This window comes from Calypte anna, chromosome 5A (assembly GCF_003957555.1).
Source record: "Calypte anna isolate BGI_N300 chromosome 5A, bCalAnn1_v1.p, whole genome shotgun sequence".
NCBI classification, from domain to species: domain Eukaryota; kingdom Metazoa; phylum Chordata; class Aves; order Apodiformes; family Trochilidae; genus Calypte; species Calypte anna.
Window position 1 is genome coordinate 10,954,725 of NC_044251.1, and position 19,381 is coordinate 10,974,105.

Below are 19,381 nucleotides of genomic sequence, written 5' to 3' on the forward strand. Positions count from 1 at the left end.
GCAAAGATCTAGGTCTGATTAGAGATTCAGTTTTTGAACAGCAACATCTGCTCTGAGTCTCTGTATTCAAAACCAGGAGTATAATCCAAAACTTATAGTTCTGCATTTCAGGATGACCCTCCCAGATTGGGGAGAGGGTAGGGGATATATTAAAAAAGTGAATACACCACAGCTGTGAAAAATATGTAAACTTTACTTACTTTGCACTCTCTTTCAAAACACCACAAAAAGTAAATATAAGCAGATTTGGAAGTTCGTTTCAGCTTTAGCTTAATTATTTTTCCTAACTTAAAATGGGTTTCCCATTTGGTCATTTTGCTACTCTAAGTACATTCAAGAAAATGAAGGCTTTGCAAAAACTTTCCAATCAAGTATGGTTAGGGTGTTTTTTCTCACATGTATGTATGGAGATGCACACAAGATGAGAAAAAACTGAAGACCACTAAAATCTACCTCCATTGCTTTCTGATACAATCCATTGCAAAATTTAAAAATACTCACCAAATGGATAAAATCACACACAGACATCACAGGACTATATTAATGGTAACAGAAGCTCTTCCAGAATACTGAATTTATTACAAAATAGAAGATGACACAGGGAACTTTTTGTACGTGTTGTATAAAGAAAAACATACAAAGAAAGCATCTGAATTTCTGAATTAAAATATATTTTATGTATTAAATTATTTTAGATTTTAATAATTTTCTAAACATTTTTGTCCCAATAGCCAAAATTTCAGGCTTCATAAACAGATAAAAATACTGCACATCTTTTCTTGTGAGAAGAAACCTCAGAAAACTAAACATGTTGAGCTTTTGTAGCTCTCAACATTTCAGAAAAAATCCTTTTTGGTTATTTTCAGCATTGTTAAAACAAGTAGCTCTGCCTTTTTAGGTTTTTTTTTTAATGAGAACATATAAGAATTTGTGGGGAAAAAAAAAAAAAAGTCCATTGCTTGTGTTCTACATTAAGGCATAGTAACAAACTTATGAGACACTTGTCCTGTTCCACAAGCATAGGGTCTCATTTTGTTATATTAAGATTAACAAAAACTTAGGAAGAGAAATTTATGGACTACCAAACACTACATAGAAACACCTCCAAATATAACTTGAGATAGGCAAAGGGAGGAGATGGCAGCAAGAGTCAAAGTATGGTAGATCAAAGTACTTCTGCTTCAGGTATCTAGTGTTGGTGATAAATAATGTGAAAGGAGTTTCAAAATCAATAGACAAGAAAAAACCCCAGGAATATACTGTTTTATCTAAAACAACAGTCCAAATAAGTAATTGGCACAACCTGAATAAAAACTAAGAAAATTAATACAAGGATATCTCCAACACAGTGCTTACTTTTAAGAAACTAAGTAAGCCTTGAATTAACCTTCCAATGTTTGCCAAATACTTTCTAAGTCAAACCAACTCAGTCAGTTCTAAGTCAAGCTGACACACACAACTGGAAAGCTCCCAGGTGAGCTGCAGCACAGGAATTAGTTAAACCATGCCAATTGAAGAGAAGAAGGAATGAGGCAGGGGCAAGGACCAAAACAAACAGCTAAACAACATGGCACATCACTTTCTTGCCTTCAACTTTCATGTTGAAATCTAAGGTTTGCAAAAAAAAACAAAACAAAAGAATAAAGTAGAATTCCCTCACAAACAGACACACTCACTTGGAACGTCCAGCTGAATTTGGTCGGCCTTTATTGTTCACTCCATGTTCCAAACTGCTCCCATTAGAGCTGGAAGCAACTCTATATCCTGCAGCATCTCTCTTGTGAGAATTTTCTTGACTTGTCAGAGCAGCAATTTCCAAACGTTCCTATAAATGAGGGAAAAAAACAAGTAAGTGCAGAAACTGTTCCTATCCTCAAAACATGGAAGTACTTGGCTATTATTCTATAAAGTCACCCATATCGTGAAAAAATAGGTGTTCATTAGAAATGTATATAGGAGGCTGAGAAAGAAACACAGGTGAGAATCTAAATATTCTTTCAAGTGAAATTGGTAACTTTAACATACTAGCTTTTTTCTATTTCTGCTTGAAAATATCCATCTAGTGCACTTTAGATGCTAACTGATTAAATTGTTTTCCCTTACAGTTCATTTTATTCCAGAAATAAACCCCATTTTTATGTAGATCTATTAGAAATACTGATGAGAAAAGATGTCCAGAACAATTCAGTCCTGTAAATCTCTCAAATTCTGTTAAGTATATGCTACAGTACTGGGAAGAAGTTATTGCAATGATTTTTGCATGCCTACGTAGAAAAAATACCTGTTTGGCAATCTCTTTCCTTTTCCTTTCTTCTCTTTTCTCTTCCTCCCTCCTCTGAATCTCATTAAGGATTTCACGTTGCTGAAATGGATTTTGGTGTTGTTAGAGACACAACAGTACACAGGATGCAACTGCTAATTTTACCCTTGTTAAGGAAAATAAGGCTATGATGTTTGTTTCTGAAAGTGCTAAAGGATGCTGCGGATCTCTCAAGAATAAAAAAAAACAAACAAAGCCAACACAAGTCAAATTAGCTTTCCTGAGGAAGTTAAGAGCATCAGTTGTATGACACAGCACAGAGCTGCAGACAAAAGAAAATTACTTCTATTGACAGACCAAACAAAGTGTCATACAGAGAAAAGACAGAGCAATAAGCTAAAATATTCTTCAAAAAAAGAGCCGCATTCCCCAAAACGTGGGGACTCCACACTACCAGTCTCTGTGAGACTTAAATGGATCCCCTTGCTTCTAGTGAGGAACATATGTAGGTCCAGGGTTTCCTTAGGTTAAATTTATTGTGCTCCAGAGAAGTCTGCCATAGTGAGTGTTCCATCACTGTAAGGATGAAGGAAGGTATGATCACTCATCATCCAGCCAACACTTCCTAGATTAAGATGGAATGCACTTAATATACACATGTGCTTCCACTTTTGTATAAGGTCCTCTTTGTAAGTGATTTTCATAGGATCGACACTTTTGTTTGTTTCAGGCATAAATATTTCCCATTTTCTTACATAATAAAAACATGTAATTGAATATTACAATTGCAGCACAGACAGCTGCTATGATACACACTGAGTGATTTATACTGACAGATGTGACAAGTTAATAATTCACTAAAAACCATTGCTATGCAGGATGATTTACAGAATGATTAATGCCACTTTAAGAATTCAGGGTTATTCACACTTTAATTTCTCACCTCCTGCTCCTCTCTTCTCTTAACTTCTTGTGCCCTACGCAATTCCTCCTGAGCCAGTCTTTCTTGTTCTTTTTGATGATTTTTTAGCATTTCTTCATGGAAAGACCTGGAAGGTGGTTTATTATGTTCACTGAGAAATGACTGTATGTGGTTGGCAAGTTCAAATATCATCACCTGAAAGAAAATAATATGAATAACACAGAGTTCAAAGAACAAGATCATACAGCAAAATGACACCAAACTCAAAAAAGCAATGCAGCAGCATGACTGATATTGTTACTTATCAGGAAGAATTTACCAGATTTTTTTTTTGTCAGAAGTACTTATTAACAAACTGTAACAAATAAAAAAAATCCCTAAAAGCAGCAGAGATGGCAAAAATTACCGAAAGACAATTTCTGACATCTTTTTCAAAAAATAGAAAGTTGAAAAAAACCCTTTTTAATCTTTTCAATGTATTTTTCTATTTACAAGAGTTTTTATGACATATAAGCTACATATAAGCTAATAAATCCCTTGCAACTGTCTATTACTGTATCTACTGATATGAAATAATTACTTATTTCACTGCTACCATGAAATCCAATCCTTCTTCTGCAAAATACCCCACTGCCCCCCAGATAGAACTAAAAAGCCACATAAGTCATTCCACATTCATATAAACACAACTGAAATAAGGACTGCACTGAAAATTCAGCTGAAATCTGCTACATGGTCTGCAAGGTTGGAATAAATTTTCAGTTCAGCTACTGTTTACTTGAGCTGGATATTCACTGATGACCTGCTAACTGGGAGGTCTTAACCTTTTGTTAGTTTAGTAGCATCCCTTTAGTAATTCAAGCAATGCATCGTGCCAATAGACCACCACATCTCCAAAATGAACTTGTACATCAGAAAGATGCATCCCAGCAGTAAGCAGCAGCCATGAGCTGTATTTCCATGTATAGGTGGGAGAACATCCAAAATTAATTGTACCATCTGCACGTAACAGACTGACATTTAGAAGACTCTCAAACACTGAATCCCCTTCTTGAAAAAAAGCATCAAGCCAGGAGATGATTCAGAAGAGAAGGAGTAACACTCTATGCATATATTTGACACAAACTAAAACATCTTTCCCAGGTTACTATTCAGAAGGCAAGGCAATCATACCTGTATATAAAAAAGTATTAATCTCAATAATTAAAAAACCCCACAATCTGTTGCTCAGTTTGACAGGTAACTGAGGTATTTTCAAATTTTCCAAATTGCACAATACACTTTAACAAAGAATACTTGCCAAGGCAGAGAAAAAATGTTATTTCACTTTCCCTGCAGATAAAGTAATTCAGGATTGCATTGCATCATTCATCATCAAAAATGTTATCATGCATGTAACTCACAACTGTATCTATACACTGCTGAAGCAACCATGGATCTCGCTTTGGAAAATTAAAACTAGGAATATCTGACAAATCTGTAGCTCCTTGTAATGAGATCAGAAACCAAGCTGGGATTTGAAGCTCAACAGCTCCTCTGGGGACAGTTTTGAGCAGACCGAGTATCACATGGCTTAGTGGTCACTTAAAAGAAACTGAATCTTGTATTTCCTATCAATTGTCCATAGCACAGTAACTACAAAAAAAGAAAAAAATAATCCATAATATAGTGTTAAACTGCTAATTTCCAAATATGCTGAAAAAATGGAGGAAATTCTTGGGTTACCGAGTAGAATTAATCTAACAGTATCTGGCTAAAACAGTTATTTCAAAGTATCTCCATAAAAATTGGCAATCAAAATAGAACTATAGCATGCAAATGAAAAGAAGTCTTGACATGGCAAGACTGAACAATGGGAAACTCTTGCCAAACCTGTAAAGTTGACATGCTTAGGAAACTGAAAACAAGAGTATTAGCCTATTTCTGCATGTAATAACTTCCACAGTTGTGCATTTCTCACTTTTAAAATGGCAAACCGAGCAAATCAAATGTCTTCACCTGTAGTATTTCCAATTAGTGACAAGAAACATAACACAAACCTTACTTTCAATGTACTTTTCAAATAACTTTCAAAAAGCCAATGTTTGCTAGAAATTCTTTAAATCATTTCAGTCCTCAGCAACAAGGGAAAAGTATTTTTAATACCAAACATACATAAAATATCTTATATTAAAAATTCTAATCTTCACATATTCCTCCATCTTTCTCTTTTTATGCTGTTTAGGGAGAAGTCAAATGTCACTATTCCTAAACACAGCAGAAAAAAAGGCATAACAGCACAGAGTGACAGTGCTACTGCAACATAAGTCAGCTGTTCAGCTGTTATAACCAAGGTCTCTTGCCCTTCAGTTCATCATTAGATGTACAAGATAACACTGAAAAACTCCCCAAGTAACCACTGTTTGCTTAAAAAGGTATGGCCTTTTCAGTATTCAAATTAATCTCAAAAGTGCAGAAATCTCTTAGTACTGCTCTTCACACTGAGAGTAATATGAATCTCTGAATCTGCCTTTAACCCTTCTTTAGGAGCAATGCAACTTATACTCCTAATGTGCATGTATTTCATTATATATACCACAAATTTTCTTAGAATTATTTAGGTTCAGAGAATATATCAAGGCAAGGAAAAGGTCTCACCTCTCCACAGTGCTGTTTTGCCAGTTCAGCTAGTCTGGATTTTAATTCATTTATTTTCTCATTTGACAAACCTTTTGAATTTTTTAGTTGTATTTCAGGGACGCTGGAAGACAGCAATAAAGTACTTTAAAAGTTGTAATTAGAAAAATTGAATGTAAAAAGCAATTGTGTAAGACAGAGACTGTTGAGAAAAATGATGGGTGAGAGAAAAGCATGGAGTTTATAGTCACTTAGCAATTAGTCAATGCCCAAGTAAATGGCATGCATATATTACACATATAGCATAAAGACAGAAATACAGTTTTACATTCTCTGCCATTTCATTTTCTGGCTGCAGCTAATAATCTGTCAGTTATACTTAACATAAAAATGCCCAAAGAAACCCTGTGGAGCCTTATTCAGCTCTTATTCAGTGATTTGTTTCACAGTTCATTAAAAATATTACTAGCATTACTTTTTCAGTGTTTAAAATTATTACTGCTATAAAGGTTATACAAACTTAAAGAAATGTGCAATAAATAACAGCTAAGTTAAAAAAATGTTTAGAATAATGTATACAAGTAAACAACCTATGGGTCTGCTATCTGATAAAAAGAAAATAGAGTGGGTGTTGTATCTTATGTTAGAGGCTATAACTGATCACTCTGTAAGGAACAGCACCTCCCCTCTATACTGCTCACACCACAGCACAAATGGATGAACTGAAGAGGAGAATTACAACCAGTGACAAAAAGACTGAACAAAACTGTGCTCACAGAGCAACACTACTCAGAAATTACTTGCCAACACCAAGTGCTGGGCAGGCTGATCACCTGCAATTCTTTTTACACTCTCTATGAAATACTCTTCCTAAAGGCTAACCCATTAGGAAACAGGAACAGGAAATGCAACTAAGAAAGCACAGTTCACTTTGAACACATTTAAAAATGAAGATTCACCCCTGCTCTCAAGCAGGTCATGGTCTGAAAAAGTTTTAAGAGAGCACTAAGGTATTAGCAGGTACACCTGCTCCTTTTCAAGCTACAAAGGGGAGCTGCAGTCTTGCCCAAACAAATTCTCCATTGCACAAGAGATCAAATCCAATTCAGGTGTCAAATTCTGTAGTCTTCTATTATAAAATACCCCAGGCTTAACAATGCCAATAAGCAGAAAGCAGGGATAACAGTGGTGAATAAAACTACATTTTTTCACTTACACTTTGCTAAGGAAAACAGAGAAAAATGTTCAGAGAGAAAGTTATATATTAATGTTCACTCACGTATCCGGGTATGTATGTGGACACTTGACCCACAGATCAACTTTGGCATATACTTCATTATCACCAGTTAATCCCTGAGGACGCAGAACTAAATTAATTTCAGGAGGCTGCCGTACCTGAAATGGAAAACAAAACTCTTCATTTAAAAGGGTTTTTTGGGTTTGCTTTAATGAAAAGCATGGAGCTCACAGAACTCAAATGATGGCACAATTCAGGTTAGACCATCCAAACTGTGAAAAAAAATAAGATTAATATATTGACATTGTTCAATAAGAGTAAACTGGTTGACCAACTATCACAGTTTATCCAATGTATTTTTAGAACTTCTTCAGAGAATTTTAACTACAGTTATTAGAAAGATGATTCTGATTGAGCTGAAATTGGTTTAATAAAAATACCCTACCCTTGTCTTCTGCTTGCTTTAGGCTAGTATTAGGAAAAAAATACATAAATGTAACAAAGGTTATTTAGGGTACATTACAAAGCCTTCATGATAAGAGCAATATTGTTTCTTTCATGTTTGTTTTAAATAATGAACAAACACCAGTCAATATTTTATTTTCTGACATGACAATATCACATCAATGTACCCCTGTGTGGTAAAAAAAATGGATAGTAATTTTTTTGTACTTCTATTGATGGTTTTCACGTAAAGCAAAATTTTAACAAGAATTGCCATTCTTCCTCATCCTGCTCAAATTGCCTGCTCAAAATCATGAGTAAAAAATGCCTATAAAAACACTCTAAACTTTTTAATTATGAAATTACTTCTTGGGAAAGAAAAAAAAAAGTAAGCTAAACATAAATGACCCAAACCTTAGTATTATGACAAACAGGAGAGAAGTTAAGACCACGTGGTATAACAAACACAGAAACGGGGTAAAACATGGTCAATGTCCCCTCTATTTTCCCTTTTATTTCCAAGACGGAAAAGAACAGGTTACATCAAGAGGATGTTAGGTATGAATTTAATAGGGAGGGAAATGTGTAACACTTCTGAAAGCCCAGCAAGTTACTATTTGCATCAAACTGCAAAAACCAACCAAACAAAACCCCAAACACTAAACCTCAAGAAAAGAAAAAAAGAAAAAAAAATCAACTTTGTGGCAGCAAATGCCAGCAAGGGGCTATGACAGTTTGTAGAAACTATAAGACCAAAGAAAGTAAACAAAGAATAACAGAAAGTAAACAAAGAATAACAAAGATAACAACAGGGAACTCGGGGAATTGAAAAGATTGAGCAGTACCTCCAGGTACAGAAAAACAGTGCCACAGATGCAGATGGGGAAAAAAAAAAAACAAACCCTCAACTAGACATTCTGGACACAAAAGAGAAAGGCGAAAAAAAGAGCTGTGAGTATGAGGCCCGGACATTAATTAAATGTAATTTAAGAACAATCCGACTGGAGAAGTTAAAAAGTTCTCAGAGAAACAACCACAGTTTCAATAAACCACAGCATATGATAAATGAGCAAAGAGCAACATGTTTGCAGATCAGGTGAATTAATTAAGCAGGTATGCAATTAGTTGGTTAAGGGCAATTAAAAAAACCCCTGATAATTCATTAAAGCGCAAGTTGCATGCACAGCATTAATTACAATGCAAAGGCATTGACCGAGAAGATCACTTGCAAAGGCAGGCCCTTACCCGGCTGCCTCCCGAAACGGGAAAGGACAAGAGGCGAGCAGCAAGATGCACCTGGCAAGCAGCAGCAGCAGGAGGACTCTGGCGAGGCAGCCCCGGCCACGTCCCCCCCGCCCGCCCGCAGCCACCGCCGCTCCCGCCCAGACTCATGAGTACCGGGGACCCGCGCTGGCACTTGCTGCTGCCCTACACCTGGGAGGCAGCGGAAGGAGCGGCTCTGCTCCGCTAGCGGTTAATGGCGCGAAGAGAGAAGGAAGGGACGAAGCCCCATGTCCGGCGGCCTCCCCGCGCATCGGACCCGCAGGCAGCGGGACAGCCGCAAGGTTTCCCCCCCGCCCCGCCGCCGCTCGTTACCTTCCAGGCCTGTCTCTGCCGCAGATCCTGGAAGTCCTGCCCGTAAATGGACTCCAGCACTTGGAGCTCGTTCTCTTGCCGCAGCTGGTAGCTCTCCGGAGGCTCCGCGGCTACCTCCGCGTCTGCGGGCAGCTGCTGCACGCCGCCCGCCCGGGCCATATCAGCTCCCTGGCCTGCGGCGTGAGGCAGCCATAGCGGTCGGATGCGCCGCGCTGCCAGCCTGGAAGTGGCGCCGCCTCCGCAGCAACCGCGTTCCCCTCCGCCCCGGTACCCCCCTCCGCCCCGTCACCCCCCTTTCCCCCGGCACCACTCCGCGGCGGCGAGAGGAGGAGCCGGGGGACCGAGGCCGTTCGGGTGCCCATGGGGACTGTTGGTGTGTGGGACGTCGGCTGCTGCCGTGCCGGACGGGCTGACGGCGGCCTGTGCCGTGTAGGGAAGTCGACCGCACGGTTCTCGGCGGGCTGTCTGGGGCTCTGCTACCCCGTGAGGGACCGAGGCCATGCTGCTCTGCTCAGCTGCTCTGGGCACCGGTGGTTCTTGACCCAAATGCCCCCCATCCTCACAGCTGGGTAGGTCCAGAGTACACGCACCTCACAAAATCATGGACTTAACTAGGGACCTATTAAGTATATCAAGTCCAACTCCTGGCTTCTTGCCGAAATACCTAAACTAAACCATGTTGCTATGAGCTCCTTGAACTCGACAGGCTCGGTGCTCTGATGGTTGTGTTTTTCCTATCCCATCGTGGGGAGGAGTGAGAGAGCAGTGCTGTGGCTCTTCACGGTGGGACATAAACCCACCACTGAACAGAAGGATTGCCACAGGGTGATGTAGTCTTTGCAAGTTTTGGGATATTAATGGACAACACACAGGTAAATTCTTTTTGTTATAAATGGACCACTTTTTGTTATAAATCGACCACTTAAGGAGGGGTTTAGTCTAATGAATAGCTTCTATAGCCCTCAATTTGTCTGAAATTGGCAACTTGTTACACGTGTACTTTTGGTGATCTTTGTTTCATTTAAACTACCTTCTTATGGTCTCAGATGGGATCAGAACTTAAATAACTGGTAGTTTCATAATGTAATTAGTGCCTAACCAAATATCAAACTGTATCACTGAGCTGAAGCTGTTCTCTGTTCCTTACCATGTATGTATTTGCCGCCAATGTGCCTTTAGTGGTAGTGCTTTTGTCTTTTTTTGGTGGGGGAGATGCATGGCCAAACCTATGTAGTGTTTGTCTAACAACAAGAGAGATCAAAGATAACCTTTTACACAGTCAGCTGTGTGCCCTGGGCTACTGTAGTCTACTAGAGTTTCTTGCTACTCATTAAAAGTAACTTCTATATTTGATCCACTAGTGCATTAGGGTATGCTCATCATTAGGGTATGTTCAACCTAAACATAATGAAATACTTCTCTGTGAGGGGAACAGAGCACTGCAACAGGCTGCCCAGAGAGCTTGTAGAATCTCATCTCTGGAGACACTCAAACCCACATGGATGTGTTTCTCTTTGATCTACTCTGGGTTATCACTCCCCTGCTCCAGCAAGGGGTGTGAATTAGATGGCCTTCAGAGGTCCGTTCCAACCCCTTCCATTCTGTAATTCTGTGATCTATCAATTTTTATAAACAGGCTATGTGAAAGACTTTAAAATTTCTGTGTCACAGATTTTTCTTTCACACAAAGACACAGCAAGAACAGCCAATTTGAAGATATAATGCAGTAATTAATAAAATTTAAGTAAAATTTTCTTTAACAGAAATGATTTCCCAAGCACTTAATATAGAGGACCCAGCTCAGCAGATGGAAAACTTCTGTGTTTATGTTACGTAAGGATGGGTGGGTCAGAAAGCAATGCATTGTTAAAGCAGCCCAAGTGGTTTTATTCTTCCTTGTTCATGACTTGGCAAAATGAACCAGTTAGGATGAAATGTGCTTGACCAGATTTCTACCTCGGACTACTTTTAATTTTTTCCTCTTCATTTATTTGACAACAATTTGTTTCTAAGGAGAAAGACAGAAAAAAAAATAACATCTCAAAAATATTCAGAGAATGTATTTTAAAGTCTTGTACCCCAGAAGGAGTATAAGAATTTGATGGGTGAAGGGGATGAGACAAACCCTTTTCAGTCCTGTGTCTTTGTGGAAACCTGCATAAGGTAAACCAAACTATATTACCTAGGGGGTAAGGAGGGGGGCACAGGGGGAGTAATTTCATGTTCTGCACAGATTTACTGGAGTAGCATTAACACCACTGACAGTCCATTTTGCCTTAAACATGTGCCAGAATGCATGTGGAAAGAATGTTTCCTTCCAAAATTTAAGGCTCACATCCCACAACATTACATTTTAATCACTACAATTAAATTCTAATGTTGTGGGACCTTAGTGTGGTTTCACTTCCCCCTGTGCATGGTGAGGGGAAAAGAATGAAGGAGCGGTCTCCTTGGGTGAAGTGCAGGAGAGAGGGGAAAGTCCCAGAGGTAGGAGCTGAAGAAAGAGGCTCTGGTGTCAGGAAAGACACCTTGCCTTAGGGTGGGAGGTGGAAGGGAGAAGGAGGCTGGAGTCCAGTGACAGAGACTGGCCAAAACAGCCACTGCAATGTTGGGGGACCAAAAGGAGACAAAGCCAAGTTGGGAGCCCCACAAAGTAGATTTGAGAGGAAAACACAGTGGAAGCTGCAGATTCTTGCCTGGGGAAGGTGGGGAAAAAAATGGGACTGGCTGGACAGGGTGAATGAGTTGGCAGTAGGGGTGAGAGGAAATGGTAGGAAGGTGAGTGAAGCTGGGGCCAGGCTGGGAGTGGGGAAGAGACGTACACTAGAACTGTATACACTGTATACAGTGTTCCTGGAGCAGTGATGTGGGAGACTGGGGCTGCCAGAGGAGGGGAGGCTGGCAAGGGCAGGGCACGAACACAGGACAGGCAGCAGGGGCTGCACCAACAGCCTGTAGGGCATGTGGTGGGGCGGTGGCAGTCCCTGCCTCCCAGTGGCCAACAAATGGCTTTGAACCCGTCAGAACTCAGCTCCTTCCTTGTACTGCCCGAGTTCACGGGAGTCAGGACACAGATCACAGCAATACATTTTATTGGTTTGGGATCCCTGAAAAAGCCATGCCGTGCAGAGCTGATGTGTTCATCTGTGGGCACTTCCAGATTCATTGGCCAATGGCTGAAAAATCATTTTTTTTGTCTTTTTAACTAGTCATCCTACATTTTTCAAATTCAAGGCGAATGTGCACCTCCGCACAATTTTCCACATTTAAAACCCCAACGTAGTATCACTATGGAGGTGCCTTCCTGTCAAATGAAGCATTAAAAAATTACAATTAATATGTGTATGTATAAAAGTTAACAGTTCTGTCCTCAAGAGTTACAGGCCTCTTTTAAAATAACGCTTCAGCTTCCAGATGGCGCTTGACTCCTGAGCCCGAGCAGTTTCGCGGCGCCCTCCACTTCCCGCCTCTGTCTGCACCTCCGGCCCGCCCCTTCACTGCCGAGCGAAATGGCGGCCCTGCAGGCGCCCCTGATCGCCGCGGCCACGTGATGGCGGCGCCCCTCCGGAGTTCGGCGCTCAGCCCCGCCTCTCCCCACCGCTCCGCCGCCTCCCTTGGGCGGCGCGGCCGGGCGGCTGTGTGCAGTGTGTGGCGCCGGGGCCGCGGGAAGCGCAGCGGCATTGCGGGGCGGCTGGGATCGGCGCGGCGCGGCGGTGGGGCCGGGATGCTGGCGCACGTAGGAGCAGGGGTGACGCCGCCAGCCGCACTTGCAGCGGGGCGCGCTCCGAGCGGGTCAGGCAGGATCATACGGAGGCTTTTTGGTTCGTTGGAAGCTCGAGCGCCCCCCGTTTTGGGATTGAAAACCAAATTAATTTTCCCCGAGAAATACCTGGAGTGCAGTGGAAGCTGCTGAGCAGTCATTTACATTTTGGACGCTGTGTAAAGGTCTTCTTGGCGTCCAGGGTCACGCTGAGCAAGGAGGGGATGCAGGACGGTGCCGTGTACCGCCGCAGGAGGAGCGAGCGGGAGGGAAGAGAGTGCTAGGAGCTGTGCCACGGGGTGAGGGATGTCCTTCCTCTCGCAGGGTTGTAAGAAAAGCTGGTGCCAAGGCTGAAAGTGAGGTGAAGGTCAGGGCTTGGGTCCATCAACTTTTCCAAACTGCTATTAATGTGTAGTGTGACAGTGTGCGTGCGCGGCGGGCGAGAGGTGGCCTGACGGGGTTAGGAAGATGAACCCCGGCGTGGGCTGTCATTGCCTCATTCACGTTTATTGCAGTAAAACATGCTGAAGAAATGCTGTGATACTGTGAAGCAAAAAAAACGGGACAGCTAATCGCAAGGAGGAGCCTCCTTTATTTTCTGCTTCTCTTTACTGGCCATCATGATTTACAAGGCAGAAATGTGAAGAGCCAACCCTGATTTTCGGGATGCAGAAATGTAGTGAAGATGCCTCCGAGTGTCCGAGATGGTCCTTTATCCTCCGAAGCGCCGCGGAGCTCCATCCAGTTATTGAAGACAAGGGCTTGATAAGCCGTGGTTATTAGGTGGCAGCAAGGAAGACAGGAACTTTGCCATGGGGTACGACAAAAGCTGGGTATCGAGGAATGAAAGCCAGCATGCCCCGTACCAGACTGTCACCAGAGCCCTGGAGATGAGGAACGCCTCGGCTGGGCAGATGGTGTGGCAGAGTGGGAATGGCAGCGCGGCGGGCTCGGCGGGGAGCCAGGAGCACAGCGAAGAGCAGAGCTACAGGCATTTCACTACTACGGTGCAAATTGTCATCTTCGTAGGCTCTTTGCTGGGTAAGTGAGCGGTGCTGGAGTTCTTTTTTGTTGATGTGGTTTGTTTATCCTTATGGTCAGGGACGACAGACAAGACAGCAGCATCGCTACCTTGGTACTCTTGGGTTTTAGGTCCTCGGATGTATGACTTCAGGTTCCTTCTGAGGCTTTGATGTGCAAAAGCTAGTATTATAAACTATTATATATAGTATTATAAACTGCTGGTCATCCCAGATGAGGACTAGTACATTATGCGTATGTATTAGTAGACTTTTCTACCTGATTTTGATTATATCCTTATTTTCATCTGTAATGGAATCTGTCCTCTCAACTATAGAAAAGTTCTACTGAATTTGTTTCACACTGCAGTAATTCCTTATTTGTGTCCTTCAGATTTTTAATTAATCCTTTGCAAGTACATCGTGTTTTAAGTATGTATAACCATGTCAAATATTGCCTTCTTGTTACCCTTAGAGCAATAATAATTCACTTTAGATGTGGGATAATAAACTAGTAATGCAACCTTCCGAATGTGTGTACATTTGCTTTCCAGGTGTTTGTAGTATGTTTTTTTTTAATTAGGAATACACATTCATTTCTTTACCCCCCAAAAAAGCAAAATAAGCCTTACTGTGATTCGTGTAAGCACTGTTTGGAAGAGCAGTAAGCTGGATTTCTGTAAAGTGCCACTGCTATCTAAATCATTCAGAGTTGATTACTGAAAAATATGAAGTTTTTCACACAAGGGTTGGCTGAGAAACTGTCCAGCCAGCTTGCTTTGAAGAGTTCAGTTGAACTTTCCTTATGGTCATTGGGTCTTATTATCAAGGATTTGTTTTTGTGCTTCCTGATCTTGAGTAATCCTAAGATCCATTTCTGTGGGCATGGTAGTTAATTCTAATATTGATTTTGTCTTTGTAATATTTAATACCACTTTAATATTTTCTAAAAAGATGGCAAAGATAGTTTTGGAACAGCACTGAGCTCTAAGCTTAGTTGATGATACACTTACTGGTTATTACTGTAAATCACTGAGTCTTCTGGCCTCAATTATTTCTCTGCCCAGTGGGGGTAATCCCCCTGGTTCTTGATTTTTGTCTATTTAGCCCATTGTTAATGTGGGGAAAGGACTCTTGTTTTTTCATGTGTTGATAAGCACCTGGCACAAAAATGATAGCCAGCAAATAATGTCTTAAAAATAACATGATTGGGGGAGAAAAATCAGAATTTTAGTTCTTTAAGTTTTAAGCCTTAAGAGTGTACATTTGGGTCATTTGTCCAAAGCATGGATCCTTCATTTGTATTTAAAGAAAAAACCTGACAGTTTCATGTGCCTTCAGCAGCTATGAGTTTTCATTGCTAAAATTTTCTGGCTTTGTAAATAGTAAGTTTGTTCCATGTTTGGAATGGACAAAACATAATCACTAGTCTAAAAATCTCTTAGAATTCAGGGCAGTTAGAGATGAGTATTCTTCAGATAACTTGGTCATGAGTTACTGAGTTAATGAAGCTGTTATGTGCTTAAATGCTCCAGTTTTTAATAGCTGTTCATATGACTTTGAGTCTGTTTGCACAAACTTCCGCTGCTGGTATACAAGTTCTCACCTAGAAGTCTATCTATGATTTTAATATTAAAGGACTGAGGAATAAGAAGGGATAAATCTGATTCCTTCCTTGCAGCCATTGTACATTCCCTTGGCTGTAGCCTACCACTTGAAGCCTGTGCAGCTTCAAGTCTGGTAATGGCAGTTCTTAGAGGAATAGTATTTCCTTTCCCCCAAGCTGTCAGCTTGGAGCACAACTCGACTAAAACAGTGAAAATGCTTGGATCATTGGTGATCATCAGAAGAAGAACTTGGAAAAGACCCATGCCTGCCATTACCACCTCCTTTTTCTGGTCCACATGTGTACTTGGTATTCCCTGAAATCAAGAGAGTGAGTGCCTCAGGACCTCTGGTATAAGAGGTGACTGTGTAGAAATGTGTTTCTGGTCAAGTGGGGTCAGGTGAGTTGTGCTCAGTGGTCTGCTTAGGCCATGGCTGTGGGTACAATATGACTAAATCTATTGCTACTAAGAACACTTACTACAGGAGGATAAAAGGAAAAATAATTACACTGCTTCTGTCAGCTCTCTGATATGAATGTTTTTTAGATCACTTAATTGCCCCTAATTGGCTTAGCAAAAAGGAAAGCTTATGTTGAATTTCTGTGTGTATTTGCAGCAACTTTCATTACCTTAACTATGAGGGGGAGGGTAAAAGGCACTAGAAGGAAGAATTGGCTGATTTTACTGTCCAGTGGAATGATGCAGGTGGGAGCAGTGTGACACAAGAAGCAACACATGCTGTTACTACCGATTTGCCTTTGGTCAAGAGATGTGAGCTTTGCATGTCCTAACTTGTTTTGAAAGGATGTAGAGGTCGTCAACGGAAGAACAAGAGTAGTGTAGAGATTTGCCATGAGACTGCTTTACTTCCACTAATCCTACACAGATCTATCTGCTCCACAGTTCCCTGTGTATTCTGCCAGACTCAGATTTTTTATGGCCTGTATCTAACCTGTATGTCAGGCCAGTTCCCTCCACCTGCTGCCAAATGAGTGTGACTAGGATGACAAAGTTAGAATTACTTTTGAAAATTAAATGGTTTGCAGTCATGGTAAGACTGGCTAGGGTTCTGAGCTGGTAAATTCAAATGGCTGCTATTGAAGGGGTGGTGGTGTTTGTGTGAAGTCAATAAAAGGAAGGTGGAAAGAAGATTTAGGTTTAGAACTACTGCCTTATCAGTTATGAAAGTTTTGAAGATGGAAAACATATTCTCAATCCTCATTTTTTATGGTTTGTTTATTTTGACGTTACCCTTTTGTTTCTGGGTTCTTATTTCAGAGTCTTTCTTTCAAGTGTGTCCGCTTAATAATGTTTTTCTGCCACCTACTGCCATAGTAGTAAAGTGCCATCAGTGATGGAAATTCCCTACAAAAGCACAGTTTTAAATTCAGTGTTAAAAGTTGCTCCTTTTTGAGCAGGAGGGAAGTTTCGCTTGGGATTTTTTTTTCTTCTCTATAAAGCAAATAATGAGATTTGATGAGGTTTTCTGATTGTGTAGAGATTTATTTGGAAGAGGACTGACAAGTGCCATTGTAATGGCAGAGAAGGAAAATCTGTAGTGTTCTTAGGTCCATGGGAAGTTGGTTCCTCTTGCTGGAGAATAGTTAGGATTTAGTTTTTCTATGATTATGATGATAATGGTCAGCATGTCCCAAAGCAATGGAGGCCACTGATGGTTGTGTCCACAACTCTTGTTTTGCTAGGTTGTTTGTACCTTTGCCATGTATTTATAGGGCTTGTTCTCACAGAGCACAGAAATGAAGAATTTGAGAGCCTTTCAAGGGGAGGCCAGTTTTTGTTGCATGCTGCTGTCATGAAGGGAAGCTACAGGAGCTATAGCTGGCTATGCAGATATATCTGCGTAAGTTTTACAAATAAGAGGACCGTAAGGTAAAGAAATTTCTACCATTTGAGAAACATGTTGTACAGCAACTGCCATATTAGCCAAGGAAAGTGTTGGGTTTTGTTTTTCATTCTCCCACTTCCGAGGTCTGTGTAAAGGGGGTGCATTCTAGATTTTCTCTTGATTCTTCTCTCATTGAGAAGACCATGGATGCAGTGAGACAGAGCTCAGTCAGTGATCTCACTCTTCCATTTTTTGGGGTATATATAAGGTTGTTTGGGCTTCCAATATACAGAGCATGCTGTGCAGATGAACTACAGCATGGTAGGACTGCAGTCAGCACTGCAATGTGTTTCACTAATGGACTGCAGAGCAGCCAGACTGGAAAAGGGGGAATCACCAGTGCTGTTGGTGTTACTCATCACACACTCACAGTCATAAGAAATAGAGGCTTCAATTCTTCCAGTCTGAGGTCAAAGGGTTAGAACACAGTTTATAGGTTGTTTTTCACTAGATTTAACAGTTTTAATCTGTAACCTGAAATTTACAGTGTTTTTTTAATTCACATAATTTCTTTGTCCGCCCCCTGCTCCATCATGAACAGAAAACAGCAAAAAGCTCTGATATATTTTTGGCTGCTATTCAAAAATGAATTAACAGTTTATGAAAACAGTAGTTTAACATGGTAACTGTGAAAAGGTAGTAGCTATTAGATTCAGAAGAATATGGAGTTACTTCTTTTACTCCTGTTTCTGTCACTAATTTGGAAAAGGATACATGTGGACAAATGGCTATTAAGATGAATGGCAAATCAGAGATGCTTTTTTTTTTTATTAAGAGTAGGATGACATAGGGCTTCTTTTTCAAGTGAGTGAATTTTTAATAGCTTTGTTTAATCAGAGAAGATTCTTGAGATCAGATTTGCAGTGAATATAGGAATAGAATAATATTGCTCTACAAAGGGTATTTTTCTCTTGCCATTAGAAGTAGTCAGTCTGCAGAGACTAATTATTACTTTAGCCCAGCAACCAAATCTTTGGAAAAAGTAGTATTACTTCTGAGCTTTGTTGTGGAGAGGTTGCTGGAGGTGGCTGGAGCTGCTTTCAGTTGAGTGCAAGGAAGGGGTCTTGGAAATAAGGAGCATCTCCGTAGAGCACTTGTAGCCAGCATGCACAGTGAGCCTAGCTTGATAGGGAGATAAAATTGATGGGCAAAATGCAATAGACAATTGCACCTTCTGTTATTCTCAGGAGAAGGGAAAGGAAGACCAGGAGTAACAGCTTGGGGGAGATGAGGATATAGGTCCTGTCACTGTTAACATGGATTTTTCCACCGTTCACTTCATTACATACCATTATAACTGCAGTTAATGGGGCAGCTTATGTGAATTGTGCTTTTGCTGATGGTAGCTTGGGTGTAGCTGAATCCTGGTATCATGTTAGAATCAGGTGAGATTAAATCCCATTATCATGGTTTGTAGTTTCTATTTTTTTCCTAAGTCTGAGAGAGTCTGCATGTGCTCCTGAGGCCATTTGAGTCTGTTCATAATTTTAATGTAAGCTGTGTAAATAGAACTGCATGTATTTCTTATTTAAAAAAAAAAGAAGTAATCCTTCTTTTCAGACATTTAGGAACATTAGATAATTGATGAAAACTATAATGGGAATGTCCTCAGTGCCATTGTCTACTTCCTGGACTGAATACTAGTAAAAAACGAACAAGAGGTATCCCAGATAATCTCAAAGCCAGGAAATTTTCCCAAACCTTGTAGATCAGTGCCTTAATTGAAGTTTGGGGAATGAGGCTCTTTGTTACTTTCTCTTTTGTCTTCCCAAATATGTCTTGTATATCCTCAGAAAAGCTGAGGATGCTCTGATACAGTTTTAACTGTAATTTAGTGGTTATAGCATTTTTTTGGAAGCACTTTTTTACATTGGTTACCTCCAGGTTTCTAACCATGCTGTGATAATATCCAAGGCTGTCCTTTGAAATAAAAGTGTGCTTTGAAGCGTAGCAGAATTCCAAGAGAAAAGTGAACCCTTGTTGCTTTCCCTATGTCTACAGGACAAGCAGAGAC

At 40.6% G+C, this 19,381-nt stretch overlaps 2 protein-coding genes across 4 annotated transcripts in view; one reads left to right on the forward strand and one right to left on the reverse strand.

Moving 5' to 3' along the window:
* Positions 1–9,418, reverse strand: part of EIF2AK4 (eukaryotic translation initiation factor 2 alpha kinase 4) — a 38,613-nt gene extending 29,195 nt beyond the window's left edge. Inside the window, exons 1-6 of the mRNA XM_030451705.1 lie at positions 9,076–9,418; positions 7,078–7,193; positions 5,820–5,922; positions 3,204–3,377; positions 2,282–2,362; positions 1,677–1,825 (exon numbers count right to left, since the gene is read on the reverse strand). Coding sequence (XP_030307565.1) covers positions 1,677–1,825; positions 2,282–2,362; positions 3,204–3,377; positions 5,820–5,922; positions 7,078–7,193; positions 9,076–9,234 — 782 coding nt within the window. The 5' untranslated portion in view covers positions 9,235–9,418. The remainder of the gene's footprint in view (positions 1–1,676; positions 1,826–2,281; positions 2,363–3,203; positions 3,378–5,819; positions 5,923–7,077; positions 7,194–9,075) is intronic.
* Positions 9,419–9,540: 122 nt separating this feature from the next.
* Positions 9,541–19,381, forward strand: part of GPR176 (G protein-coupled receptor 176) — a 35,260-nt gene continuing 25,419 nt past the window's right edge. Inside the window, exon 1 of one of the 3 annotated variants that reach the window (XM_030451706.1) lies at positions 9,541–9,644. Coding sequence is in view for 1 of the 3 variants with exons in the window: in XM_008498881.2 (XP_008497103.2) it covers positions 13,648–13,876 (229 nt within the window). In the remaining 2 variants the exon portion in view is untranslated. Of the gene's footprint in view, positions 9,645–9,890; positions 9,948–13,647; positions 13,877–19,381 lie in introns of those variants that run through there. The other 2 variants (XM_030451707.1, XM_008498881.2) reach the window with 2 other exon arrangements.